This window comes from Poecile atricapillus, chromosome 1 (genome assembly GCF_030490865.1).
Source record: "Poecile atricapillus isolate bPoeAtr1 chromosome 1, bPoeAtr1.hap1, whole genome shotgun sequence".
NCBI classification, from domain to species: domain Eukaryota; kingdom Metazoa; phylum Chordata; class Aves; order Passeriformes; family Paridae; genus Poecile; species Poecile atricapillus.
This window is the reverse complement of record NC_081249.1, coordinates 51,130,289-51,153,025: the sequence shown is the minus strand read 5'-3', so window position 1 is coordinate 51,153,025 and position 22,737 is coordinate 51,130,289. Positions and strand designations below refer to the sequence as shown.

At 43.3% G+C, this 22,737-nt stretch overlaps 1 protein-coding gene across 7 annotated transcripts in view; it reads right to left on the bottom strand.

Annotated features, from left to right (window-relative positions):
• DACH1 (dachshund family transcription factor 1) overlaps window positions 1-11,704 on the bottom strand; it is a 376,911-nt gene extending 365,207 nt beyond the window's left edge. For all 7 annotated transcript variants that reach the window (XM_058848038.1, XM_058848012.1, XM_058848021.1 and 4 more), the window contains exon 1: window positions 10,236-11,704. In XM_058848038.1, the coding sequence (XP_058704021.1) occupies window positions 10,236-10,978 (743 nt within the window). In that variant the 5' untranslated portion in view covers window positions 10,979-11,704. The remainder of the gene's footprint in view (window positions 1-10,235) is intronic.
• Window positions 11,705-22,737: the final 11,033 nt, after the last annotated feature.

The window sequence follows — 22,737 nt, the reverse complement described above, 5'->3', positions numbered from 1 at the left end:
CAGAACAGTATTTAGAACTAGTTGGCTCTGCATTTTTCACCTCTAAAACAAAGTTTCTCTCATCAGCTGGCACACCAAAGAGCAGACAAACTTAGCACACAACAATGCCAGCAGTTTTAACTAGGGACATTCTTCTTTCCTTAAATGTCAAAAACTTCTACTCATGTAGTCATACTTCAGAGTATTTCTGAATACATGCATTTCATAGCTATTATTTTATTACTTCTCATGATATCACTGTAGTGTTCTAATTTAAGTATTAAGACACGTAAAATAAGACTCAATGAGACAAAATCACAGAAGGGGTCAGCAGAAAAGATGAAACCACTGCTTAGCAGACCCAGGTTAGCACAAGCTCAGCAGCAGAGAGTTAAGGCAGTGGAGGCTACACTCCTTCAGGAACAACCTGAAATTACTCTGTTTAACACCACATCCCATCCACTCTGTCATAGAGTCTGACTTTTATTGCAATGAGGCCAGAATGATAATGGGTTGAGCCTGACCACTCAGTTGAGCAACAAATCCTTCTGTGTGTGGGACCACACGTCTTCTGGGTCAACTAAATAGATTCAAAGAGCAGAGGAAGGATAACAAAGAAATTCACGTTGTTTGAGCAAACTTCTCAGTATGTAAATCTGACATGTACAAACTACAGCAGTGGGTTGCTTCTTCTCAAGATAAAATCCACCTTTTCCTCCACTCTATGGAGATGCTGCCAGAGAAGCTCTGAACAATAAAATTTGTTGAAAGTTTATTAATTCTTAGCAATGTCCCACCTGTTGTACCTCCAGGTGGCCTCAAGCCAACCCAACAGCTGTGGCTATCCCCAAACATGTTGACTAAAAACCTCACTGATGCCCTCCCCAGGAAATGCTATGTCTCCTTTCTTACACGATTTGCATGCACGCTCCTGAAAAACAGCTATATGCTGGTAAATTAGTATTTCTATTACATTTGTCCCATAATTTCTCAAAACTGTGTTTTATACACAGCTATATGTTAAATTGTAAATTACTGTAGCAGGAGCTTCTTTTTCTACTACTGTCATTTTTGACATCGTATTTCAGCAGCAAATTAATTTCAAAGGGAACCAGTAGACTCACAAACCATCTATAATGAATGCTCAGCAATACAAGACAAAAATATTTTATTACCATTTAATGTTTCTTTTTTAACCTGGCCTGTTAAAAGTTATGAGTATCAGCTTAAAAAAAAATCCGTAACAAACTAAAACCAAACCATCCTGCTTTGTATTAAAACAATAGGCAACAAAACTCACACCAGAATCGTGAAATTAGGCTTTACTGGTAGATATAGACACAGAGAAATAACAAAACCCTATGTGTCACCTATGTTGCTGGAACTGCTCTAACAAGCTAAGAGAGAAATTTATTTTAAAAAAAGGAAAAGAAGAGAGAACATAGGACTTTTCATTTGTATTAGTCCTTGTTATATATTTGATACTACCTGAGGTATTTTCTTCCCCCCATGCAGTAAATTACTGTTAAGGAAACAAAAGATAATTGAAAAATTATTTCACTTCCTTCCCAGCAAACTACCAGTGAGAATCAGCACAAAAATGTGAAAAGTGACAACCATGGCACATATCTTGAGAGCATGTATTCCCTTCAAAAAAGGACAGGCTGCATCTGTACTACAAAAATGAATACAAAAAATCCCAGCAGAAGGTATGAAGCCACAGGTTATACCAAATTCTGATACTCATTCCTACAAAGATACTGCCTTGATTTCCTAAAATTAATTAATATGAAAAAATGCTCACAAAAACACTAAGATGACATTAAATGTATGATGCATTAAAAAATGCATCATGAATCTGTTTTATGCAACAAGAATTGATTCACAAGAGGCTAAATCTTAAGCATTTTTTCAATGCCTTCAAACTGCCCCTGCAAATGCAAGAACGTATACAGCAATCCAGCTTCCAACCTAAGATGTCAACTGATTCTTTTATAGCACCTCCAAATATATTTTGCATATGCTTGGTTTAAAAGATACATGTAGGCTATTGAAAGCAACAGGACTATCTGCATTCTTGAAGTTACACATGTGGTTTAAAACCACAGCACTGTTATTTTAATGTAAATAACTAAGTCCTACAGGTGACCTTATCCAACAAAGAAAGGTTTATACAGCAGGCCAAGAGACTGGAAACAAATTTTATGCTTCATAAAGACAGATAATGCTGTCATCCATTAAAACATTATATAAAACCAATTAAAGTATTAGGTTTATATTTTTACCACATTTGGAAAAGAATAATTAACAAGTAATAGCTTTAGAAAATTTTTAAGGAATGCTCAAACTATCAATAAGCTTCGACTAGATTTATCACAAAACTGTACAAACTGTACAAAACTGTAACACATAGTTCGTACTTCTCTTAAAAATACAGTATCTATTACCAGAAAGCAGGTTTTTTTGTCCCATATATAAAATCATGATCTAGCTCTTTAAAAAAAACCCAAAAATACTAGGAAGTATGAGAACAATACAAAATCAAGGTTGCAAAAAATGTTATTAAATAGTAATCAAATATATTACCTGTTTCCTTTACATTTACTTTATGTAACTGCTTTATTTTTGATTCCTCACAACCATTTCATGCAAAATGAAAAAGCAAAGCATTTCTCAGATGTAAAATTCAAAAATGGTTTCTACCGTACAACCTGTAAATACAAGCATATGCTGAGAGACATGTCCCAAACAACAACTTCTACTCCAAGTCTAAAATACCTATTACCTGTTCTCAGTACAGCATCATTAACAAGTGCTCTAACATGAACATTCAGAGTTATGAACTTCAATCATGGCACCATAACATTATAAGTATATTTCAGCTGTCAGTTATGCTGAAGCATGTGCAGCAGTCCCACGTACTCCCATTCTTCCCCTTCTCCCCACTATGTAACTCTTGTTACTTTGTCAGTCAGGTAATCTGTATGCACACCTACTGTGCCCTCTCATTCAGTCATATAATCTAAGGAACAAAATGAATGTAAAAAAATACGTCTTAACAGCTAAGGTGCACTTTTTTCAGTATATTTAGTATCACATAAAATTGTAATGCGAATAAGAAAACTAGTCTGAAAGCTATGCTTGAACCCGAGCTTGTTTTGGATCAAAAGGAATTTAGGCATAATTAAGCCATTTGGCCAATTCGGGGATTAATTCCATAAATTATAAGGATGAATAAAATTTCGTTACCAAAATATGTTTATTTTAATAGGGGAAAAAAAAATCTAGTTGGTGTGGCAGGGTGCACTGAAAAATTTTAATTTCACCTGCTCCATTGTTCCTGGACTATGGCTAATTTCAGCCTTTCAGTGGCCATAAAATCCCACTGTTTGATATTTGCAACAAAAAATATACTTCTTTTGCATACTGAAATAGCTTTCTTCTTCATGATGAAGATGCAAAATATGTGGCATGCAAAGACAATATCTAAAATAAATTAGTTTTGGAGGGAACTGGGTACCTCTAAACAGAATAATGAACAGAAAGTTATGTTGTTACCCACACAAGTATTCTCAGGACCGCACTATAAAAACTTTGGAATATTTTATTGCATCGAAAGCATAATTTCATGAACAGTAACCAAAAAAAGCTTATATTATTTCAAAAAGTTTCTGCCCATAATTAATATAAGTGTTTAGATACAAACAATTTAGAAGATTTTTGTATTCAATTCCATAAATTGTATTGTGTATATTTATCCACCTGCCATAGGAGGATGTTCACCCTAAAAGCAATTATTGCCAAACATTGTTTAAAGCAAGGTGAACTAAAACACATTTTGTGATCCATTTCCTCGGTCACAACTCCTGTAAGCAGTTCCATGAGTTTTGGTGGACACATCCTGAACTACTGCTCAGGGTTTGCTTGGTCCAATGTCCCATCTCTAGAAGAGACCTATGGAAATTCACAGAGGAAAAAGCAAGTTTTTAGTATTTTCAGAGTTATCCTCCCCCAGCACAGCTTCCCAGCTAATTGCTATGAGTGATTTAGAGTGAAAAATGCCAAACTGGGACAGAACCGGATGGTCAAAAACTGATCCTTCCTCTCACGAAATTGAGTGACAGCATTTTTCTACTTAATGGTATGGAAAATATACTATTACCCTTTTACCTTTTTTTCAAAAAAAACAAAAAAAACAACAACAACAACAAAAAAGTTTAAAACAGTTCAGTTATTAACAAAATTAATAAGATTCCATATTTTGTAGCTTACACTTGAATATTCTGTAATGCCTGTGAAATGAAACATCAGCACTTGCTAGGAGATGCCCCTAGCTGAGCACAATATCAGATAAATAAGTAGAACATAGTGGGTTAAGGATAAAGTTATTCCTCAAAGCAAACTGGATTTTATCATTTCAAGTCACAGACGTATCTTGATTCTAAATATAAAGACTTCTGGTTTATGTTTCAGGATTTTTGAAAATAATTTAAATGATAATGGAAAAAGAAAAATTCTTCCTTAATTCACAGTGGAGAAATTATCTATATATGAATTAACTCTCTGGATCATAATAGCTTTTTGCAGATGACTCTTCAGCTGTATCGTTTAAATACATATTTAGGCAACTAAAAATTTACTGTCAATTCCTATTATGTCACTCCACATTATGGCGCTGTTACAGCATGCACATTTAAAGATTATTGAAAAAATTACTGTTCATGTGCAGTATATAATTTGCAAAAGGTTAATCACTATTTTAAAACAATGAATGGAATTAACTCATAATGCAAAGCAGATGCCCCAAACGTTATTTTTAAAACAAAACATATTTAACTTATAAAAGAACAAAGAGGATCTAAACCCAGTCCTGTTACTTAAAACCAGACAGACATCATGGTTGTTTTGGACTCTTCTTTCACTACCTCATACAATTCAGATAAAACTCAGTAGTTTCTGACTACTCTCTGCTATCCTGCAGTCATTAATGAATTTTTACAGCTAAGCTTGTAAAGCTCCTCCATGGCCAGGAAACACTGGCAATGGTGAGAGATTTACTTGTACCAGGCCAGCAGGAATTGCAGTAACAATTTAATATAGCAATTAGGTAGTTCAAAAGGAAAATATCAACATTCAATCCAGTGTATGAAAATTCTCTGCTTCGTACACAATTCATTGCATTCAATTACATGACCAGTCCCAGAGATGGGCAAAAACAGCCATCTGGAGTGATCTAGGAGCAGGGGAAAACAGAAGAAATACTAAATGGCAGTTAAACAAGATTAGTATTTCGGACCAAATATTCAGAACCCACTCCGGATTACAGAATATCAAGCAGGACAAATTGCAAGTAAGAGTGCGTTTTGGTTTGCGGTGCTGAAGGGGGGCAGAGAAGAAGCCCTGGGTGGGTGCAGCAGCCCCCCAGCACAGCCCCTAGGGACACACTGTGGGGCACCTGCTGCATGTGCCCAGGGGGCTCAACAACCCCAGGCAGGGGCCTGTGGCTCTAGAAAGAGTGTGGAAGCCTGAGACTGAACCAAGCATTTCAACAGAGATAAAATAACAAAGCTATCCATATAACCCTTTCTTGTAAATTGATACAAACCTGACAATAAAACTGCTTTTTTACATAAACTTCATCTGTCAAGAAAAGATTTCTTAATCTAAAAAAGCAAAACAAAAAAAAAAAACAAAAAAAACCAAAACCACACAAAACTTTACCAATATTCATAGCTATAAGATAAAAGAGGAGTTAATCAAATTGAATCCTTGAGGAAAACCATGTGAAGCAATCAGGGAAAAAAAATGTCCCCCTACCCATCACTAGCAGGCCCTCACCTCCCTGCACGGGAACTGCCTCGACAGGCAGCCAGCGTTCACAGAGAAGTGTTCCCTTCCAAAGTATCAGATACCCTGCTGCTGCCAGCGGCTAAGTATCAGATTAAAGGGATAAATAGTTCTGTTCTGTTGCAGTAAGTACGGTCCAAGGTTCTCAGCTTTTAAACTACAATATTTACCATTAAATATACAGTGTAAGATAGATATTAAAGTATTGTTCTTATGAGCAACTGGAGTCTTTTATTTTGTTTAAGTCTAAGGAAACCACTTCCAAACCTTTCAATCCTTCTTTATAGTTATTATAATTTATCTTCTGGCCTTCCAGAAGTCATCTTTGCTTGTAAAGCCTTCCACATTTCTGCTGATTGTATTTTAATAATCTGTGGCAAGAAGGAAGGTCATCAATATAAACCACAGGTACTATATATTTGACATTCCTTCCAGCTGCACTTGCTGACCTGTTCATTTAAAGTATCTATGATCTGCACTAACCTATCTGGGTGAGATACTCCTTTAATTAATACAAACAGGAGAAAAAAGAAAAGCCATGCAAGCATGCAGCATTCAGTAAACAAGGACATGCTAGGTCCACAGAATTTGAGAGAAGCAGAAGCTAGAAAAGAGGGACTGAATAACTGCCGTGTAAGATGGGCTTTGAGAATAATTCTTTCATGTTCAGCATCTTTCCTCTTTATACTCAAAAATCAATTAGATTGTCTTCCAAAAATTTTAAGTATCTTCCATGGACAGCAAATAATTCCCCGCTTTAAGTATGAATGTCAATTAACTCATTCAAAATCATCTTCAAATGTCAGAAAAGATTAACATATCCTAGTCACAGAAGGGAGGTCAGAAGAAAGCACACGCTTTTAGCCTTTACTCGGGTGGGCACAATCCAAAGTCAGCCTAAGTCTATGGGAAAACTCCAGAAAGGGACCCAGCATGGCAAAATTCCACAACAAGTGCTCAAAACACAAGAGACCAGAAACAATCTGGGATCAATAGCTTCCAGGTCATTAATCCTAGGCAGGTGACATCCAGTGCACAGTTCGCTACTCTCTTTCACCCACACATTCAAGAAACCTGACTCGATTGGCATCCAGTAGCTCTAAATATTTTCCATGTTTTGCCTTTATCCTTCCCCTATTTGTTTGGCATATGGCTTTCTAGCATCCCATTAATGTCAAACCGTTTAATCGGAATGTAAGCTAAATGCACAGTTTGCTATTTCCTGGATTTCTGTTTGGCAGCCAATGCTTTTTATGAGGAAAATAAAAGCAAAGGTCAGTATGACCAGAAAAGAAAAGTCATCTTCCATAACGGAAGCTTATTTTTCCAGTGAACTGATACACAAGCCTAATTTAGAAAAAGGTCCTTTAGTATCATGTTATTATTAGTAGTATCACAAATAAACACAGAAACCAATTCACTTTACAGACCTCCACATTAAGCATTCAATAGAAAATCCCTTGGTGTTTTATTGATTTTTGTTTTATTGATTTTTTAAAATAGCAATATCACAGTTAAAATGCATCATTTTGGTGAAACACATCTAAAACTTTTCCGTCTCAAAATAAGTTACTACAAATTATTTCCACAGCAACTGGCAACTAACGATTCAATCCATTTAAAGAACAACAAAGTAGTGGCTTTATTTGGATGCCTTTTTTGATTAAATAACATATTAACCTTGATGAAGCTTTCCAAAAAGGGATTAGTGTACTCAAGTGCATCAGCTGATTATGAGACAAATATAACAGTGATAAGATGCTGGTTTGAAATTTTTGAATCTGATGAGTATAACAATTTAGCCGCTAGGATGGAGTTGGCTCTTCCAGTTTCCATCTCAACAGGCAAGTGTCCACCCGGGATACAAAAAGACATCACCCAGCTAAAGCATGCAGTAACTGGGAGTCAGGAAAGGTCGCTTAAATCACTAAACTGAGTAGACAAAAATACCCTGCATAATTACTGCAATGTCAGAAATAATTAAAAATAATTTGTAAAGAAAGAAGAATTAAATGTATTAGAGGGGAAATCCAGAAAGCAAATACAGATTTATCTTCCCATTATATCATCCATTTGGACCAAAACTCACTGACCCACTTTGCTTTACTCGTCTGTACTGTAATAATATATTTTGCATACCTATTGTATATCCTTTCCATTAATTTATTTGCTTAATGGATGTATAAGTAAGTCTACTACAATTACGCTTTTTAAGGGTCAAATCCTACTCACTTCTGAACCCACTACTGTAATTTCTACTTCACTGTATGATAACACAGCAGACCTCAGGAACAGCTGAAACACAGCCGATTCTGCACTGTTGACATAATCAAGCCATGTTACTACCAGGCTGCCAAACCCTTTTATAACCCTGCCAAGTCCAGGAATTGGTGTCTCCATACGCCCCCAACCGTACCCCTCCCTTCCCCCCCAAAAAAAAATAAAGTTTCTGGTTTTCTTAATTCTATATGTTCAAATTAAAATTCACACGGTTATGACTGTGGCAAAGTAAAACTTCTATGAGTTTATTTTAAGGACCAAATCTTGGAACTCTTGCAGAGTTCTTGCGAGTTACACACCACAGACACACACACACAAAAAAAAAAAAAACAAAAAAAAACCCAACCCAACAATTGTCTAAGAGCAGCTATTAATATTCATGTTGATTCCACATGAAACAACAGCAGAGCTACCCGAGCAGCTACAGTTATGTCAGCGCTTGGAAGTTATTCCAGGCTGTTTTGTCCTGCTGCCCTGAATATTCAGGAACTTCAACAATCCATTCAGCAACTGCTACCGCAGAATAAGTGCTCTGCTTCGCCTGGCTCTATGCTAACCAGGCACCCTGTGCTGAATGGGGGGGATAAAGGGAAGGAGGAGGGGATGTCACACCCCCCGCCACTGGGGACGGGACGGGCAGGAGCACGGCATCGCGTGGGGTTAATTCCCCACGTGTTGGTTGTTGCTGCACCTTGAAATCTGACAATAGGAAAGTGAAACGAGCCCGGTCTGTTTGTTTTGGTATATTGAAAGTAGCATCGGGACTTTGTCCACGACCTCCTCCGTGGGAAGTTCCCGCCGCCCCTCCAGCGCGGCAGAGCCCGAGTCCCCCGCCCCCGCCCGAGGCAGGGGGAGAGCCCCCGGGAACTGGAGGCGCTTCCGACCGCTCTGATCTCGGGGTCACGGCAGTTATGCGATCCCTTCTCCTTATCGAGCAGATTCAGCCCTGTAACCTACAGATTGAGAGATAACAACCCCATGCTTTCGCCCTCCGTTGCAAAGGCGGCTGCTATTGCATCAGGAATTTCCTCTTTTGCCAGCTCCTTCTATCCCCCCGACACTCCTCCCCGGCTGTGGCAAGTTTGGGGCTCACCTCCCCCCCGCGGTCTCCCCGGCCGGCGGGGTGCGGGGACACCCCGCACCGTCCGCAGCCGCAGCGCTGCTCCCCGCCCTCGGCGCCGTCCCCGCCACCGCGCCCGCGTTACTCTGCGCGGCAGCAGGATCCAGCCTTGCCAAATCCCTGCCGCGCTCCCGCTGCCCCCCGTCTCCTCCTCCTCCTCGGCTGGCGGGGGCCTGGAGCTGCTCGCACCTGCTCCTCGGGGACCGACACCCCCACCCCCCTCCACCGAGGATGCAGCCCAGCCCGGACGCCTGGCACCTCTCCCCACTACCCCAAAGCAAAGCCGCCGCCACCTCCTCCTCCTCCTCCTCCTCCTCCTCGCCGTCTTCCCGCCCTCTCCTCACCTCCCCCGTTCGCCATGTGGCAACTGCCTTACAGCCCTACACAAAAAGTGCACGTGCCCCCTCGGATGTGTGACAGCAGCTGATGGCCAAGGGGCCTCCATCGCCCCGGAACGGGCCCAACACCCGGGCAGCTCCGCGTCCCATCCCAGTTACCGCGACACCCCAGTGTCTATGTCGCCGTCCCCCCATGGGGGCTGCTCCCCGCCCACTCCCGTGCACCCTTCGGGTGGCTTTTTCCCAGGGTTGCCCGCTTTAAAGATACATCCAAGGATAAACTTCAGCAGGAGGCTCGGTAATAAAGCACTTTTTGGCCCCTTCCCACCCTCGCCGGCCCTCCGCTCCCGCGCTGCGCTGCCCGCGGCCACCCCTACCCCCGGCACGCCTCGGCGCGGGGGGGCAGGGAAGGGGACAATGACAGGACGACACTTGCGGGGCGCAGCGAGAGGGGGGCACAAACTCCCCTTCCCCCCTCTGTCCCTCCGTCCCACCAAGAAGCAGCGCCGCTGGCTGCGGAGCAGGCCGGCGGCGAGCCGGGGCAGCGCGGGAGGGGGCAGAGGGAAGCGGCGCAGCGCTCGCCCGGACCGCACCGCGCGGGGGTGGGACGGGGGCGGCGGCGGCGGCGGCGGGGGGGCCGGCGGGGCGCGCGCGTGCCTTGCGGCGCTTACCTGGCGTTGGTGCAGTCGTTGTAGAGGGTCTCGAAATCCTTCCTGGAGATGAGTTTGCAGCGGTTGACCCCGGGCTGGATGGCCCCCAGCCCCCTCAGGATGCGGACCTGCTCCACGTTGCAGACCACGGGCGTGATCTCGAGCCGCTTCAGCTTGGTGTAGACCGTGTGCAAGCCCCCCACCAAGTGCTTCAGGAAGAGGTCGAAAGCCTGGGGCAGGCAGATGAGCTCGCAGCCCTCCACGGTGAAGGAGGCCACTTTGGCCCCCCTCAGATCCACCATCTTGCACTCGTTATTCTGGGGGGTGTTCTCCACCGGGGACGGGGTCGAGTACACGGGCTTGCCGGGCAGGCTGCCGGCCGCGCTGGCCGCGCTGGCATTGGGAGTGGAGGTGCCGCCGCTGCCGCCGCCGCCGCTGCTGCTGCCGCCGCCGCCGGTGCCCAGGCTGGGGCTGCCGCCGCCGCTGCCGCCGCCGCTGCCGTTACCGCCGCCGCCGCTGGTGGTGGAGGTGACTGTGGCCGCCGCCGCCGCCGCTGCCGCCGCTGCGATGGGCTCCGGCCGGAATAGGTTTGTCCCCGAAGCGGCCGGCGGGGGAGCGATGGACGGAGACGGAGAGGAGGTGGCCGACGACGAGGTGGCCGACGACGAGGTGGTGGTGGTGGTGGTGCAGGCGGCAGAAGTTGAGACCGGAGGCTGAGGGGGGACCAGCTGGGTCGGAGGGATCAAAGCAGCCGGTACGGCCATGGTCACATATACGGCGGAGGGGGCAGGGGGAGGGGGGAAAGTTCCCACACACACACGCAGGGGAAAGGGGAAAAATTTAAAAAAAATTATTTAAAAAAAAAAAAAAAAAACAGGAGGAAAGGACAGAAGGGAGGAGGGGGGAGAAGAAGGGGGGGATAACCCCAGATCAGGTGCTGCGGCGAGCGAGGGAGCAGGGGGCAGAGTGAGAGAGAGAACGCACAAAGTGTCCCGCAAGTGGGGACGGAGGAGGAGGAGGAGGAGGAGAAGTCCGCTCCGGGCGGCGGGGCTGGGGCCGAGGGGAGGGGGAGGGCAGTTTCTTTTTGTGGTCCTTGCTCTAGCACCACGTTAAAGACGAAGGTGAAAAGGAGGAGGTTTGAAGGACTTCGGTTCTCTCTGGCAAGTACATTGATCAAAGATTGAGAGGGGAATGACAGAGAGAAAATGAGCGGGGAAGTGCTGGCTGCTGCCGCCGCCGCCGCCGCTCGCTCGCTGGACGAGTTGTTGTTGTCACACGGTGCGGAGGGGAGGAGCTCCGGCAACTTGAAATACCCTTTGAAGCAGCAAAAGGCTCACTCACTAGTATTAACCCAAATTATCCAACCAGGAACCCGGAGCAGGAAAACAGCGAGAGAGGGAGAGAAGTCCCTCTCCCCCCTCCTTCAGGAACCGTTAGATTACATGTTTCATATTTCACCCCACCAGAGATGAGATGTAATTTTCCCAGCCCTTTTCAACAGTCGCTTGTCAACACAGTTTGTGGAGAAACACGAGCGTCTCCAGCGTTCCCCCAAAGACGGGCGGGCGCGGGGGAGCCGGGGCGCGGGGCGGGCGCTGGGCACAGCGCACACCTTGCCGGGGCAGACAAAAGCAGAAACCTCCGGACGGGGCAGTTGCTCTTGCCGCTGTTGTTGCTCTCCCGGGACCACAAACGCTCCTCCCGGCGGGGTGGGAGTCGCTGCCGAGGGTCCCCTTTGTTGCGCGGCAGGCGGCGGCGGCGGCTTCGCGGGGCGCGCACGGGCAGCCCCACGCGGCAGCATCCGCGGAGGACTTTCCTGCGGCGGCCGCGGATCGGAGGGGTCGAGGCACTACGGGTCAGGCCGCCGAGACGCCGCGGCGAGCGGGCTGCGGCGGCACAGAAGTAGCTCGGGAGAGGGGCGGGCGGCCCGCGCGGGTCCCGCCGCGCAACAGGTGTCGGCGGCGCGCAGCAGCCGCGCGGCCCGGCCCGGCCCCTCCGCGCCAGACAGCGCGCAAAGTCAGCCGGCGCGCTTGCCCGCGCATGCGCGCTGGGGCGGCGGCAGGCGCGGTACCTGCCGGCCCCGAGCCGGGATGCGGCTGGAGCGCTTTTGGCAGCTGGCGCGCCGGGCTCCGTCGGGAAAGCCCGGGGCTGTGTTCTGCGTGTCTTGAGGGCACTTCGCACTTTGAAAGGGGTAAAGAAATGGCCACTGGTATAGATGGGGGTTCTGCAAAATCAGGGGTCGGTGCGTGAGTAGTTTTTCCTGTTCAAAAAATACACCCTGCGTGTACTTAATTGCGATGCATGTATGTGCCCATAGCCTTTTTTAAATTTTTTTTTTCCTATGATACCATTACATGAGACGTGACTCACGGGATGACACATCTGTGGAGTGGATAATCTCAACTGCAGTAATTCGGTTCAGGGAAAATTCCACAGTATCAGACATAAACTATTCTCGCATGATCTGCTTGCTTATTATACTTTAAGTTTTGTTTAAGGGAATTTGTGTTCTAGTGACACTTTAGACACATTTTGCTAGTGAAATTTAAGCTATCTTGCACTAAAATCTTTAAAATTGCAAATAAAACCATGAAAACACAGAGTAATGTTTTACTTTAAAGTCTTGTGTACCCATAATTACGCAGAACACTATTTGAGCCATTTTTAGATGGAGTTTTTTGAGAATGTTTATCTGGAGGAGCTTATACAACTTGAGTTCCAGTGGTGGGATCCCAGTGGTGGGATCTAGTGTTGCATAAAACTTGTAATTTCAAAATGTAAATACATTGCCTCTTTCTTTTTTTCACTTGTAGAAAGGCAACTCTGTCCATATTTTCTTTCCCTTGTTCCTTTTGCATATCACCTTCTCGCAAACCTTGTGAAGACAGAACAGCTCCATGAGAAGATCAGGACCAAGCCAGACACGCATGATATTGCTAATTGGAGATCTGGGTGAACTGTGAATTAGGAAACCTAGCACTTCATTTGTTCTCTACTTTTCCTACAACATGATGCACACCAGCTCTTCTGTTTTTCTATTTGCTGTGTGCTCCCACAGATACATAATTCTCATGGTCCAAAGGAAAATGTAGTTTGAAAGGTTTTACTTCCAGGGCTTTGGGTTTACCTTGATGATATCAATGCAACACTGGGATTAGAAACCTAGAAAGAACGGTTTTTGAAAAGGTTCGGGATTCCTCAAAGCTTCTGGCATGGTAAGTGTTTCTAATTATTATGGGGAGTGTCACAATTTAATTTAACTCACACCTATACTGACACACTCACATAAACCAACAAATCCTGAGGTCATCCTTTGTAAAATTCTCTAGATTGCATTTCTCTTACTTGCTGACCCTTTCATGTAATGATATTGTTGGGTGCTTTCTTTTTCTCTCTCTGAGTTGATATCAGCAAAACCCAAATTACTGTAACTGATATTTGAAAATTCTCCCTGTGTCAAGTGAAGACTTATGGTGCTGAAATCAATAAGACTGTTTAAAATTCAAAGACCTGCAAATCGTTCTGTTTGTCCTTTGATAGGGCCTGGGCTGATTAAAATGCGACCAAGAAAGCTTAATTGCTGCACTAATTAAGAAGTCTTTAATTTCTTTCCTGGAATATTGTTTGAAGCAGGGTTTCTGTTCTGCTCATGTAGCTGTTCAGGGCAGGTATTCTCTCTCTTTCTCTCTTTTCTTTTCTTTTTGCTATTTCGGTGTATTAAAAGGTATGTTAAAACAGTAAGATGTATTGACAGTGATTGCAATTTATTGCTCTGAAAGAAAGACTGAAATGGAGTTCACTATTTTATTAAATTACAATTTTGAGGGCAGCTGTAAAGGGTAAAATGCAATTACAAAATGCATTGTAGCTGTTGCATTTTAAGGAATTTGAATACTTGACTGACAGGAGATGGGATAGTACACCAGCTCCCTCCCCCATCTTCGTTATTATTGATAATTAAATATTTAAATTCATTCAGTAAAACACCCCAGAAAAGTATTTATCTTCTGAACGTGTGTGAAGGAATGGACCAGGCGAGGGGATGCATCTAGAAAATAGGCACCTGGTAAGGATGAATAGTGTATTATCATGTTAAGTTCATCCACAATATATTTTTCCCTGCATTTCTTTGGAATTTATTTTCCTGAGAAATTTCTCTCTGTCTTGTATCTTGTCTTATCCTTCTTTAGTGACCTATTATGTTCAGTGTTTCTGAAGAGGAGAAACTAGATGATTTCACAAAGCTTTCTGTGTGATCAATAGAGTAATGTTTTAGGTTTTATCATGCTGCATTATAATTCTGGCAAACAACTGTCGAGCAGAGATTCTAAGAAAGGAGCAAGTACTGGCAAAGAGAAGGTAAGTTCTGCTTTGCTTTAATCTCAGGTCTCGAGCAACAATCCCCCTTTGAAGAGCTATCTGCTATTTAGAGGGAAAACTGAGAAAGAGGGAGGGACCTCATACAGAATCCCCCCTGCATCGCTCAGGAAAATAGACTCATAGAAACAGAAGTGTGTGAAAAGGGATCCCTTTTTGCTTCTCTTCCACCAATACATTTATTAAACATTGACAAACACCATGAATACAATTGAGATTGATGTGTAATGTTGTATCAGTAGTAAGAAACTGGATACTGCAGTGCTGTTTTTCTAATTGTTGTGTTATAGTCAAAGTAGCACAAAACCTTGTCCAGTACAAATACAAACTGGATTCCTTTCAGTGACAGGACAAGTAGATAACATGCTTAATAGATACAAAGGGAGATTTGCCATTCCAAGCACGATGTCACGCTAATTATGTTTACTCTAATTGAAAGCAAGGTTTTGGGGAACCTGAAATTACTCATAGGATATTTTTAATAGCTGAATAATAATAAAGTGCAGCAAACGTTGATCACAAACCTTTTGGTCTTTCAAAAATCTATTGGAAAATTAAATGAAAAGTGGAGTTTGGTACAAACAATGCCCCAGGGCAAAAAAACAACTAACACTAGATTTTCCAGTCCAGCCATAACACAAATCAATTTGAGCACACTTCTATGGCCAGACTGCCAGATTGTTATGACTGCTAATTCACTCAATCAAACAGTACATTAGTACACTGGGCACAAACAGCTTTAACAATAGCATGCATTTCTAAACAGTCCACCATATATCATAAAAAATTCCAAAATACATGGCAAGATTGCTTTTACATTCTGTTTACTACAAATTGTATTTACATATGGTGCCTGCCTAACAAAAGAGAAAAAAAAAAAAAAAAAAGTGGTGGAAGAATGAAAGTGAAGAAACTTCAGGAGCCATTAAAAATAACTTTTAAAGTCCTTAAAAACGAGAATCTGGGAGCACTTGCTCCTGGTTGTGCTCGTATTTAATGTGGACCTCTCAGCCGGAGAGCTGACAGCAGTTGCTGGCCATCCCCAGCACAGAGCTGAATGGGGAATTGCTGCGGGTTTGGCAGCTCGCACACACCCTGCCTAACCCCAGCCCCGGCACTCGAGAGCTAGAGCGTCTTTTGCCGGCTTTACTCTGGCGAGTCAGCTCACTGGCTCCGAGGGTATTCACCGCCTGAGTAGAGGGGCAGGATTTAGCCCCAGGGAATATCCCTCAATTCTTCCCCTTCATCCCCACGAGCAATGGGTGTTATCTCCCGGGATGCTAACTGGTGCCCCGACCAAGGACGCGCTGTCCTGAGAGATGCGATCACCGACGGCTCGGGAGCCCTCTCGTCCCTTCCCTCCCTCCTCGCCTGCACCCGACACACAAACACACGCACGCCCCACACACACACCCACGCACAAGCGTATATATGGAAATTGCAAAAACCAAACGCCAATTAAGTTACTTGCTGATTTAGGATTTTTTTTTTTTTTCTTAAGTCGGTATTCTGACTTCAGAACAGCCGTTTGGAAGTCAGTAACTAAAACAGCCCTTCTGTCGATTTGAGCCTCTCGGTCACGTTGCTGCTAACAGAGCCACATGGTGAAACGGATCGGGTCGTGTTCCCCTCGCGGGCTTGCTCGGGATGGAATGATGGATGGATGGATGGATGGATGGATGGATGGATGGATGGATGGATGGAGCAGTGGCTGGGCACTGTTTGCTGACATTCACCTGACAACTGACAGCTGAGCAGGAGAGCTGCAGCACGGGGAGGAAATGATAACCAAGTTCCCTGCGTGATTTAAAAGAGAGCTGTGGTAGACGGGGGGCCCTCTGTGATGTTTGAGTTAGGCTTGGGCTCTCATTAGAGGTCCTCAGTCCAACGTGCTAATTCACCTACCAACAGGTAGGAAGAGTCGCTCGGAGCAATAATTATGAAGTACAAAGCCATTGCCATTAAATTATGTTAAAGCGGTGATTTAATCTGAGCTGCCCTTTGCCTTGCCTTCCCCCCTTTACAGAATTAGTTCGCTCAGCCGCTCTATCCCTCGTTCCCAACCCAGCCAAGTCGGAACACTGGCACCGGGGAGCCGGCCCCGGGTTCAGAGCTCCTGGCTCTCCAATGCGGTCTCTGCCGGTGCAGAGGGACCGCTCCTGCTGCTCCGCGCCCGGGAGCTGGGGGGAGCGGCTGAATCCTCCTCCCTCCGTCCATCCCTCGGCCCCGCCGAGCCCCCGGTGCCGCCGCCCGCGGGGCGATGGGAGGGCGGCGGCTCGGCTGCCGCTCCAGCACTAATTGCTTCCCCTAACAGTATTAATAACAACGATAAAAAATGCACATTGCCGCCTTCTCTTTATATAGGAACTGACAGCCTGCGAGACGCAGCCTCTTCTTCCTCATGTCACTTAAGCGAATGAAAAACATTGGGGGGGGGGATGTTACCTTCATTATTCCCATATTGCGAAAAAGCGGACAAACATTCTTAATTGCTTTTTGGGGTAGGGCTGAGGAAGGATTTTTTAAAGTCCGAGCCCTTGCTTGAAAAGTTTCAGCACAGAGTGGAATTTTATAGAGAGTTATAAACTCTAGGTAAGAGGGAGATGTTATAAATGGAAGTGCTGACACAACCTTAACTATAGCGTGTAAACGGGTATGCTATAATATCCATTAAGCAGAAAGAAAAATAAGATGGCTGATCAATAATTTATACAAAGAGTACCAACTGCAGACATAATAACTGTAATGTTTGCAAAGCAATCTCTCGCTCTCCAGGCTTAACAGTAAACTAGCGGGGCTGTTAATTTCCAACTCCTACAGGTAAGAGTACAAACAAATTACTTAAACTTGTATTTTGCTCGGTATTTTGCATGCCTCGGTAGGATAAAATGCAATTTAATTACGATGCAACTTGGGCTGATTGAGGAGCCTCCCCCTTCCTCCCCCTTTCCTCCTGCCCGCCCGCCTGCTCCTCCGAGGGGACCTTCTTGGGCAAAGCTCCGCCCGAGAGACAGGAACAGGTCGCTTGGACGGGCGTTGTAAACGGGTCGACTTTTGGGTCCCTGTAGTTCTTCGGAGAGTTATTCATACACGGAAACAAAATGAAGCCATTTAACTTCAAAAGAAAGTTACAAGGTTTTCCAGTGCCACGAGCTGAAACACAATACCCCCACCGGCCCGATAAGCATCAGCTGTCAGAGGACAATGCACTGGCTTTCCATGCATCAGGCTACCGGGAAAAAAATCCGCTTTGGGGAAAACCAGTGCTTCTTCCACTATCATAAAGGAGAGTGGCAAGCCACTGATCTCTTCATTGGCATAGGAGCGTTATCTCCCATTTCTGCCTACTGTATTTAGGTAGCAAAGCAGAGGAACAAAGTCTGAAAGTTGCTAAGTAGATTCCTGTAACCTGCCCAGGTTGGTTTTTTTCATGTCTCTTGCAATAGTACCGAAGAGATCACTTTTTTTGTGAAATAACAAGAGATAAATGTGTCATTTGAGGACATTTTTTGAAAATTCTTCCCCATACCAGCCCGGACAAAAAAAAAAAAAAAAGTTACGTTGCCAGCCGCACAAGAGGAAGCTCATATTTAACGTGGCGTGCACAGCTCTGCGACAGCTTTTAGCTGTGTTTTTTTGGGACGTCACGGGTAAAAACAGAGAAGTGAGAGACACCTGATTTCTGAGCCCTGAGCTGTGATGCGCTGCTCTGCGGGATAAAAAAAAAAAAAAAAAAAAAAAAAGTCTGTAATTGCTTTGCACACTGACGGAGTCCTTTATGTGGAAGCAGTAGTTCCGTAGTTGCCCCGCCCCGGCTGCCCCAGCGCCCGGTCGGAGTCAGTGTGGAATATCGCTGCCTGGAGAAACGCAGCACAAAGTGCAGCGCCCACTAGTGCCTGTGAGAGGGGGGCAGCGCTCCCTCCGCGCCCGCGGAGAAACCTCCTCCCGGGGGAGGGAAATGGGCGCGGAACTGGGGAATGCGGTGCCGACAAAAGAAGGTTTAAGCCCATCTGTGACTAAATTAGGGTTTGTTTCTTCATTGTCTAAGTGTAAGCTTAGAAAAAGCAGAAGTGGAAAAGTTGTCTTTCCCCTGCTGCTCCCCATCTGTCTGAGGAGGTGTGTGAAGGGGCTAGCGTTTCATAGGCAGCATCTTCACACTCATAGTGAAGGGAATTGGAAGGGCTGTCTGGCTGTAAAGCCTTGATAAGAAACAGGAACAACACGAGACACATTTCTGAGCTTTGGATACCCCACCCTGATATTTGAAAACTACAACAGGTTTGTTAGATATTTCCATTAGGCCCTGTTCTTTTCTCAGGTGTTTTGGGAGATTTGTTTATTTGTTTATATGCATGAGAGATTGTTACTGGGCAGCATTTAGATTTTCTTGGAGATTGTCTGATCTCCTTGATGTGGAGATGAAGACGAACTTTTCAAGGAAGGCAAGAAACAACCTTCTGGACAAAAGATACCAAGTAGATAAGCTCAAAATAAACCTTCACAATGGCAGTGAATGTCTCTTGTATTTATTTATTGTTTGTTGTGGACTGGGCTACTGATTAGTGTTCCCAGTCAGATCCAAGCACTTTAAATAGTGTCCAGCATAATATAATGTCCCATGCAGGGTTCTCAAAGCTGTAAGAGACAGCTTTGAATTATATCACACACACTGGAGCACAAGTAGGTGATGATGAACTAGACCTGTCTTCTTCTAACTCTGTCTTTAAAAGCTTTCAATTAACCATTGGTTCACATGGTATAAATGTCTTAAGATCCTAAGACCTTGTTTAGCAGAGAAGGAAAACTCCAAATATGTTCTCAAGCACCTTGGGCTTGAGCTCTAAAATAATCTGGTGGATAATGAAAGGCAGTCCAGGGTTAACATTTATCCATTCTCTACCTCTATTTGACAGTCACACCTTTCCCTTATTTGTGCTAATTCTTCATCAATAAGAACCAAAATGTACACCTAAATAGTTCCTATGCCAAAAATTTGTTGCACAAACCCATTAAAATGGAAGGCACTAAATACCAAACTAGTTCAAAATAATTTGCAGTGATTCCTGATTTTCTCTGTTTTCTCGTTTAAAAAAAAAAAAAAATTGACTTATTTTAAAACAGGATAACCCTTGGCATGGATATAAAACATTTTTAAAAGTTCCTGTGTCTTTATGGTAAGTTAAAAGCAGGTAGCAGGACCAAAATAAGTTCCTTATAATATACATGAATTGATTTGGGATAATGGTAAAAGACTCTTATTAAGACTGCTTGGATTCACTGTTGTCTGTTCCTCTTCAGTGCTCAGTGATTCTGAAATTTATTAATATGAATTGGTTTTTAAGCTTCTGTATTTAAGTCCTTATACAAAGTAAATTCTCGGATTGTTTATCCAATAAAAATACTTATAAAGTTAGCAGTTCCTGAATACATTCATAGCTTTAGGTGCAGCTGTAGTTCTATAAGCAGACACTTAACATTGGAAAGCAAGAAGCTGAGTCACAAAAGAGTGAGAAAAAGAAAACCACATTTTATCCTTATACTTTGAAAAGAAAAATAAGTTTTTACAGAAAAGCAGTGAATACATTTGAGTAAGAAACAAATTTAAGAAAATCATTAACATTTAAAAGGAGGTGAATTACAATAATTAAATTTTATCCGCACAAAATACTTTTTAGTCAAAAGTGTATACTAGCAAGTTTGTTCTATTAAAATTTGCTCTTCTAAACATGTGAGTATAAAGTTAAGATGTAAATTTCAAAACAAGAAAAATGAGCTACCACCATCTAAATTGCTTTAATCTAGCCAGTTAGAAAGAGCTTTAATTGTTGTGCTTTTGCTTAATTATACCCTTCTATCTGACGATCAGTCACAAGTAGTTGAGGATTACTCTGTTTTCACACGTGAAGAGGAACAGGGCAACTTAGATCCACAACAAAACTCAGTTCTATGCTCATTCTGCCAATCATCTCATCACTTAGTAGGTGCCAAAATCCCTTCCTACACAAGCTCACATTGATACAATTCACCAAGTGTGTAGGTTTCCATAGTTGGTCATATCAATGGAGGCACAAATCTCAGAGCTGCTGGGGGTTTTCTGAAGGGAGAATCCATGCCTCAACACAAGCAGTCAGCTTGAGTTCACTACATTTGCACAAGTGGACCTTCAAGGAAGGTTAAGCTGAAATGAGGCTGTGTGGTTCTGCGTCCGTACTTGCATTCTGCAGTACAGCTAATAACCAGTTGGGCAGGTCATTTCCAGGGTGGGAAGCCAATTTTCACACATCCAGCTTCTACTGTTCCCACAGGACAAGAGAACTAAGCCAGGTTTCCTATATGGCAGCAATGAATGTGGGCAATCAAATGTGAGGTCTGCAATAATTAAGGTTTTCATTGGTTCTTCCTTGGAAAATTTAAGCCAGTTGACAAATACACTCCTACCAGGAGGAAGACTTCCAAGTAGTATGTCTTGCCTCTCCAGGAAAATGTGTCGTCTTGCTGAGAAAATATTTTAAGGCCTGAATTCTGCCACACCTGCTGTGGGGCTGTGCAGTGTCTTCACTGTCAATATCATGGAGTACCCCTCGCTGAAAATGAAGGCCTTTTGCTCTCTGTTGATAAAATTGTTGTCTTTTCAAAGTGGGACCCCTAAGTAGTTTAGATACTTCTAATATGTTCTTCTGTGGCCTTTACTTTCTGTTGCAGTCTGTACTACCTACAGTTTACATATTCATTTACAGTTTTTACATATTCATGACAAACATTTCCTTAACAGCTATAAGTTTTATTTTTTCCTAGCAACAGTGAAACAGTTACAAGGAAAATAATGCATATAGAAGTATCTATAATAGAGAAAGTGTTTTCTTGAGTGTTTTGTTTCCTACTGACATAAACTTAGAGTTCAGCATACAGTTTACAAGTAAGAGCTGATAGCTGAATACTTTTAAATACAGTGATAGATAATGGCTGCAGTAAACACAGTTTTGGAAGCTGGGTTTATGATAGCAAATTAAACTTGCCTGGGAATGTTCCTATGCAATAAAGCCAACTAGCACATATGACTATTTGTAAACTTCTGTTTAAAACAGGGTAGTAGTAGCAGCCTTCCCTCTGGGAAGGGTCTTGGATGTGCAGCCTCCCTCTTCTTTAAGCTGCACCCAGGAATTGGGGCTTAGGATGCTTAAAGTGTACCAAAGGCAATTCAAACAGTTTTACAGTGTGGACCATCATGTTCCATGGAACATTCCTGGCACTAGTGCAAATGTAACTTGAACTGTTTTATGTTACAGTAACTGTCTTAAAACATATATTCACATTGGACATTTTTATAGGTATGATCTCTTCATCTTGCAATCTTTAAATGGGCAACATTCATATTGACTTCTATAAACTAAATCTTTAAAAAAAAAAGTTTCCTTCATTAGTGAGGAATCCAGCTTTGGCTTATAATTAGAGAAGAAAAAGGAAGCAAAATTATAACACAGGAGGAGCTTGCTAAAATGCTTCCTAAAACAGTTTTCCAGTGGCATTAAAGTATTATGCACGAATACGGGTCCTGCTTAATTAATTTAGCAGCCTAGACTAGAGATTCAGGTTTTTGTGTTCTCATGCTTTTGTGCTGGGTATTTGAAGCTGAAAATGTAAACATGAATGCATTTTCTATAAGACCTTCTAGAAAAATGTTAGGGAAGGCAGGGCACATTCCTTGCTGGGTTTTGTGTTAGATTCTTTACACTCAATGTCAGTCCCAGAAACCAGCCTGGGAAGTTAGAGTCTTCTTGCAACAGGTTGCCTCCTGGTAAATTTATAAGGCTATTTGTAATTTTTATGGATAGGAACACCATAAAAAAGCATTATGCAAAGGGACAAATGTATTTATCTGTGTGTTTTCCTCCAGTTAATATGAACTAACACAGTATTGGCCTGTTCAGGAGTCATATAAATGCAATACCTTATATTTCTTTTTACAGCTGTAGCTTGTTTTGAATAGTCGGACATATATATAAAATGACAGAGGAAAGATTATTCTTTAGAATTTTTACTTTGCCATTTACAAATCAATGATGTTTGCATCTGTCTTAACACATTTGTGAAGTGGCCTGTAAAGGAAGATGGTATTACAGATTGAGCTGGCAAACAGTCTCAAGAA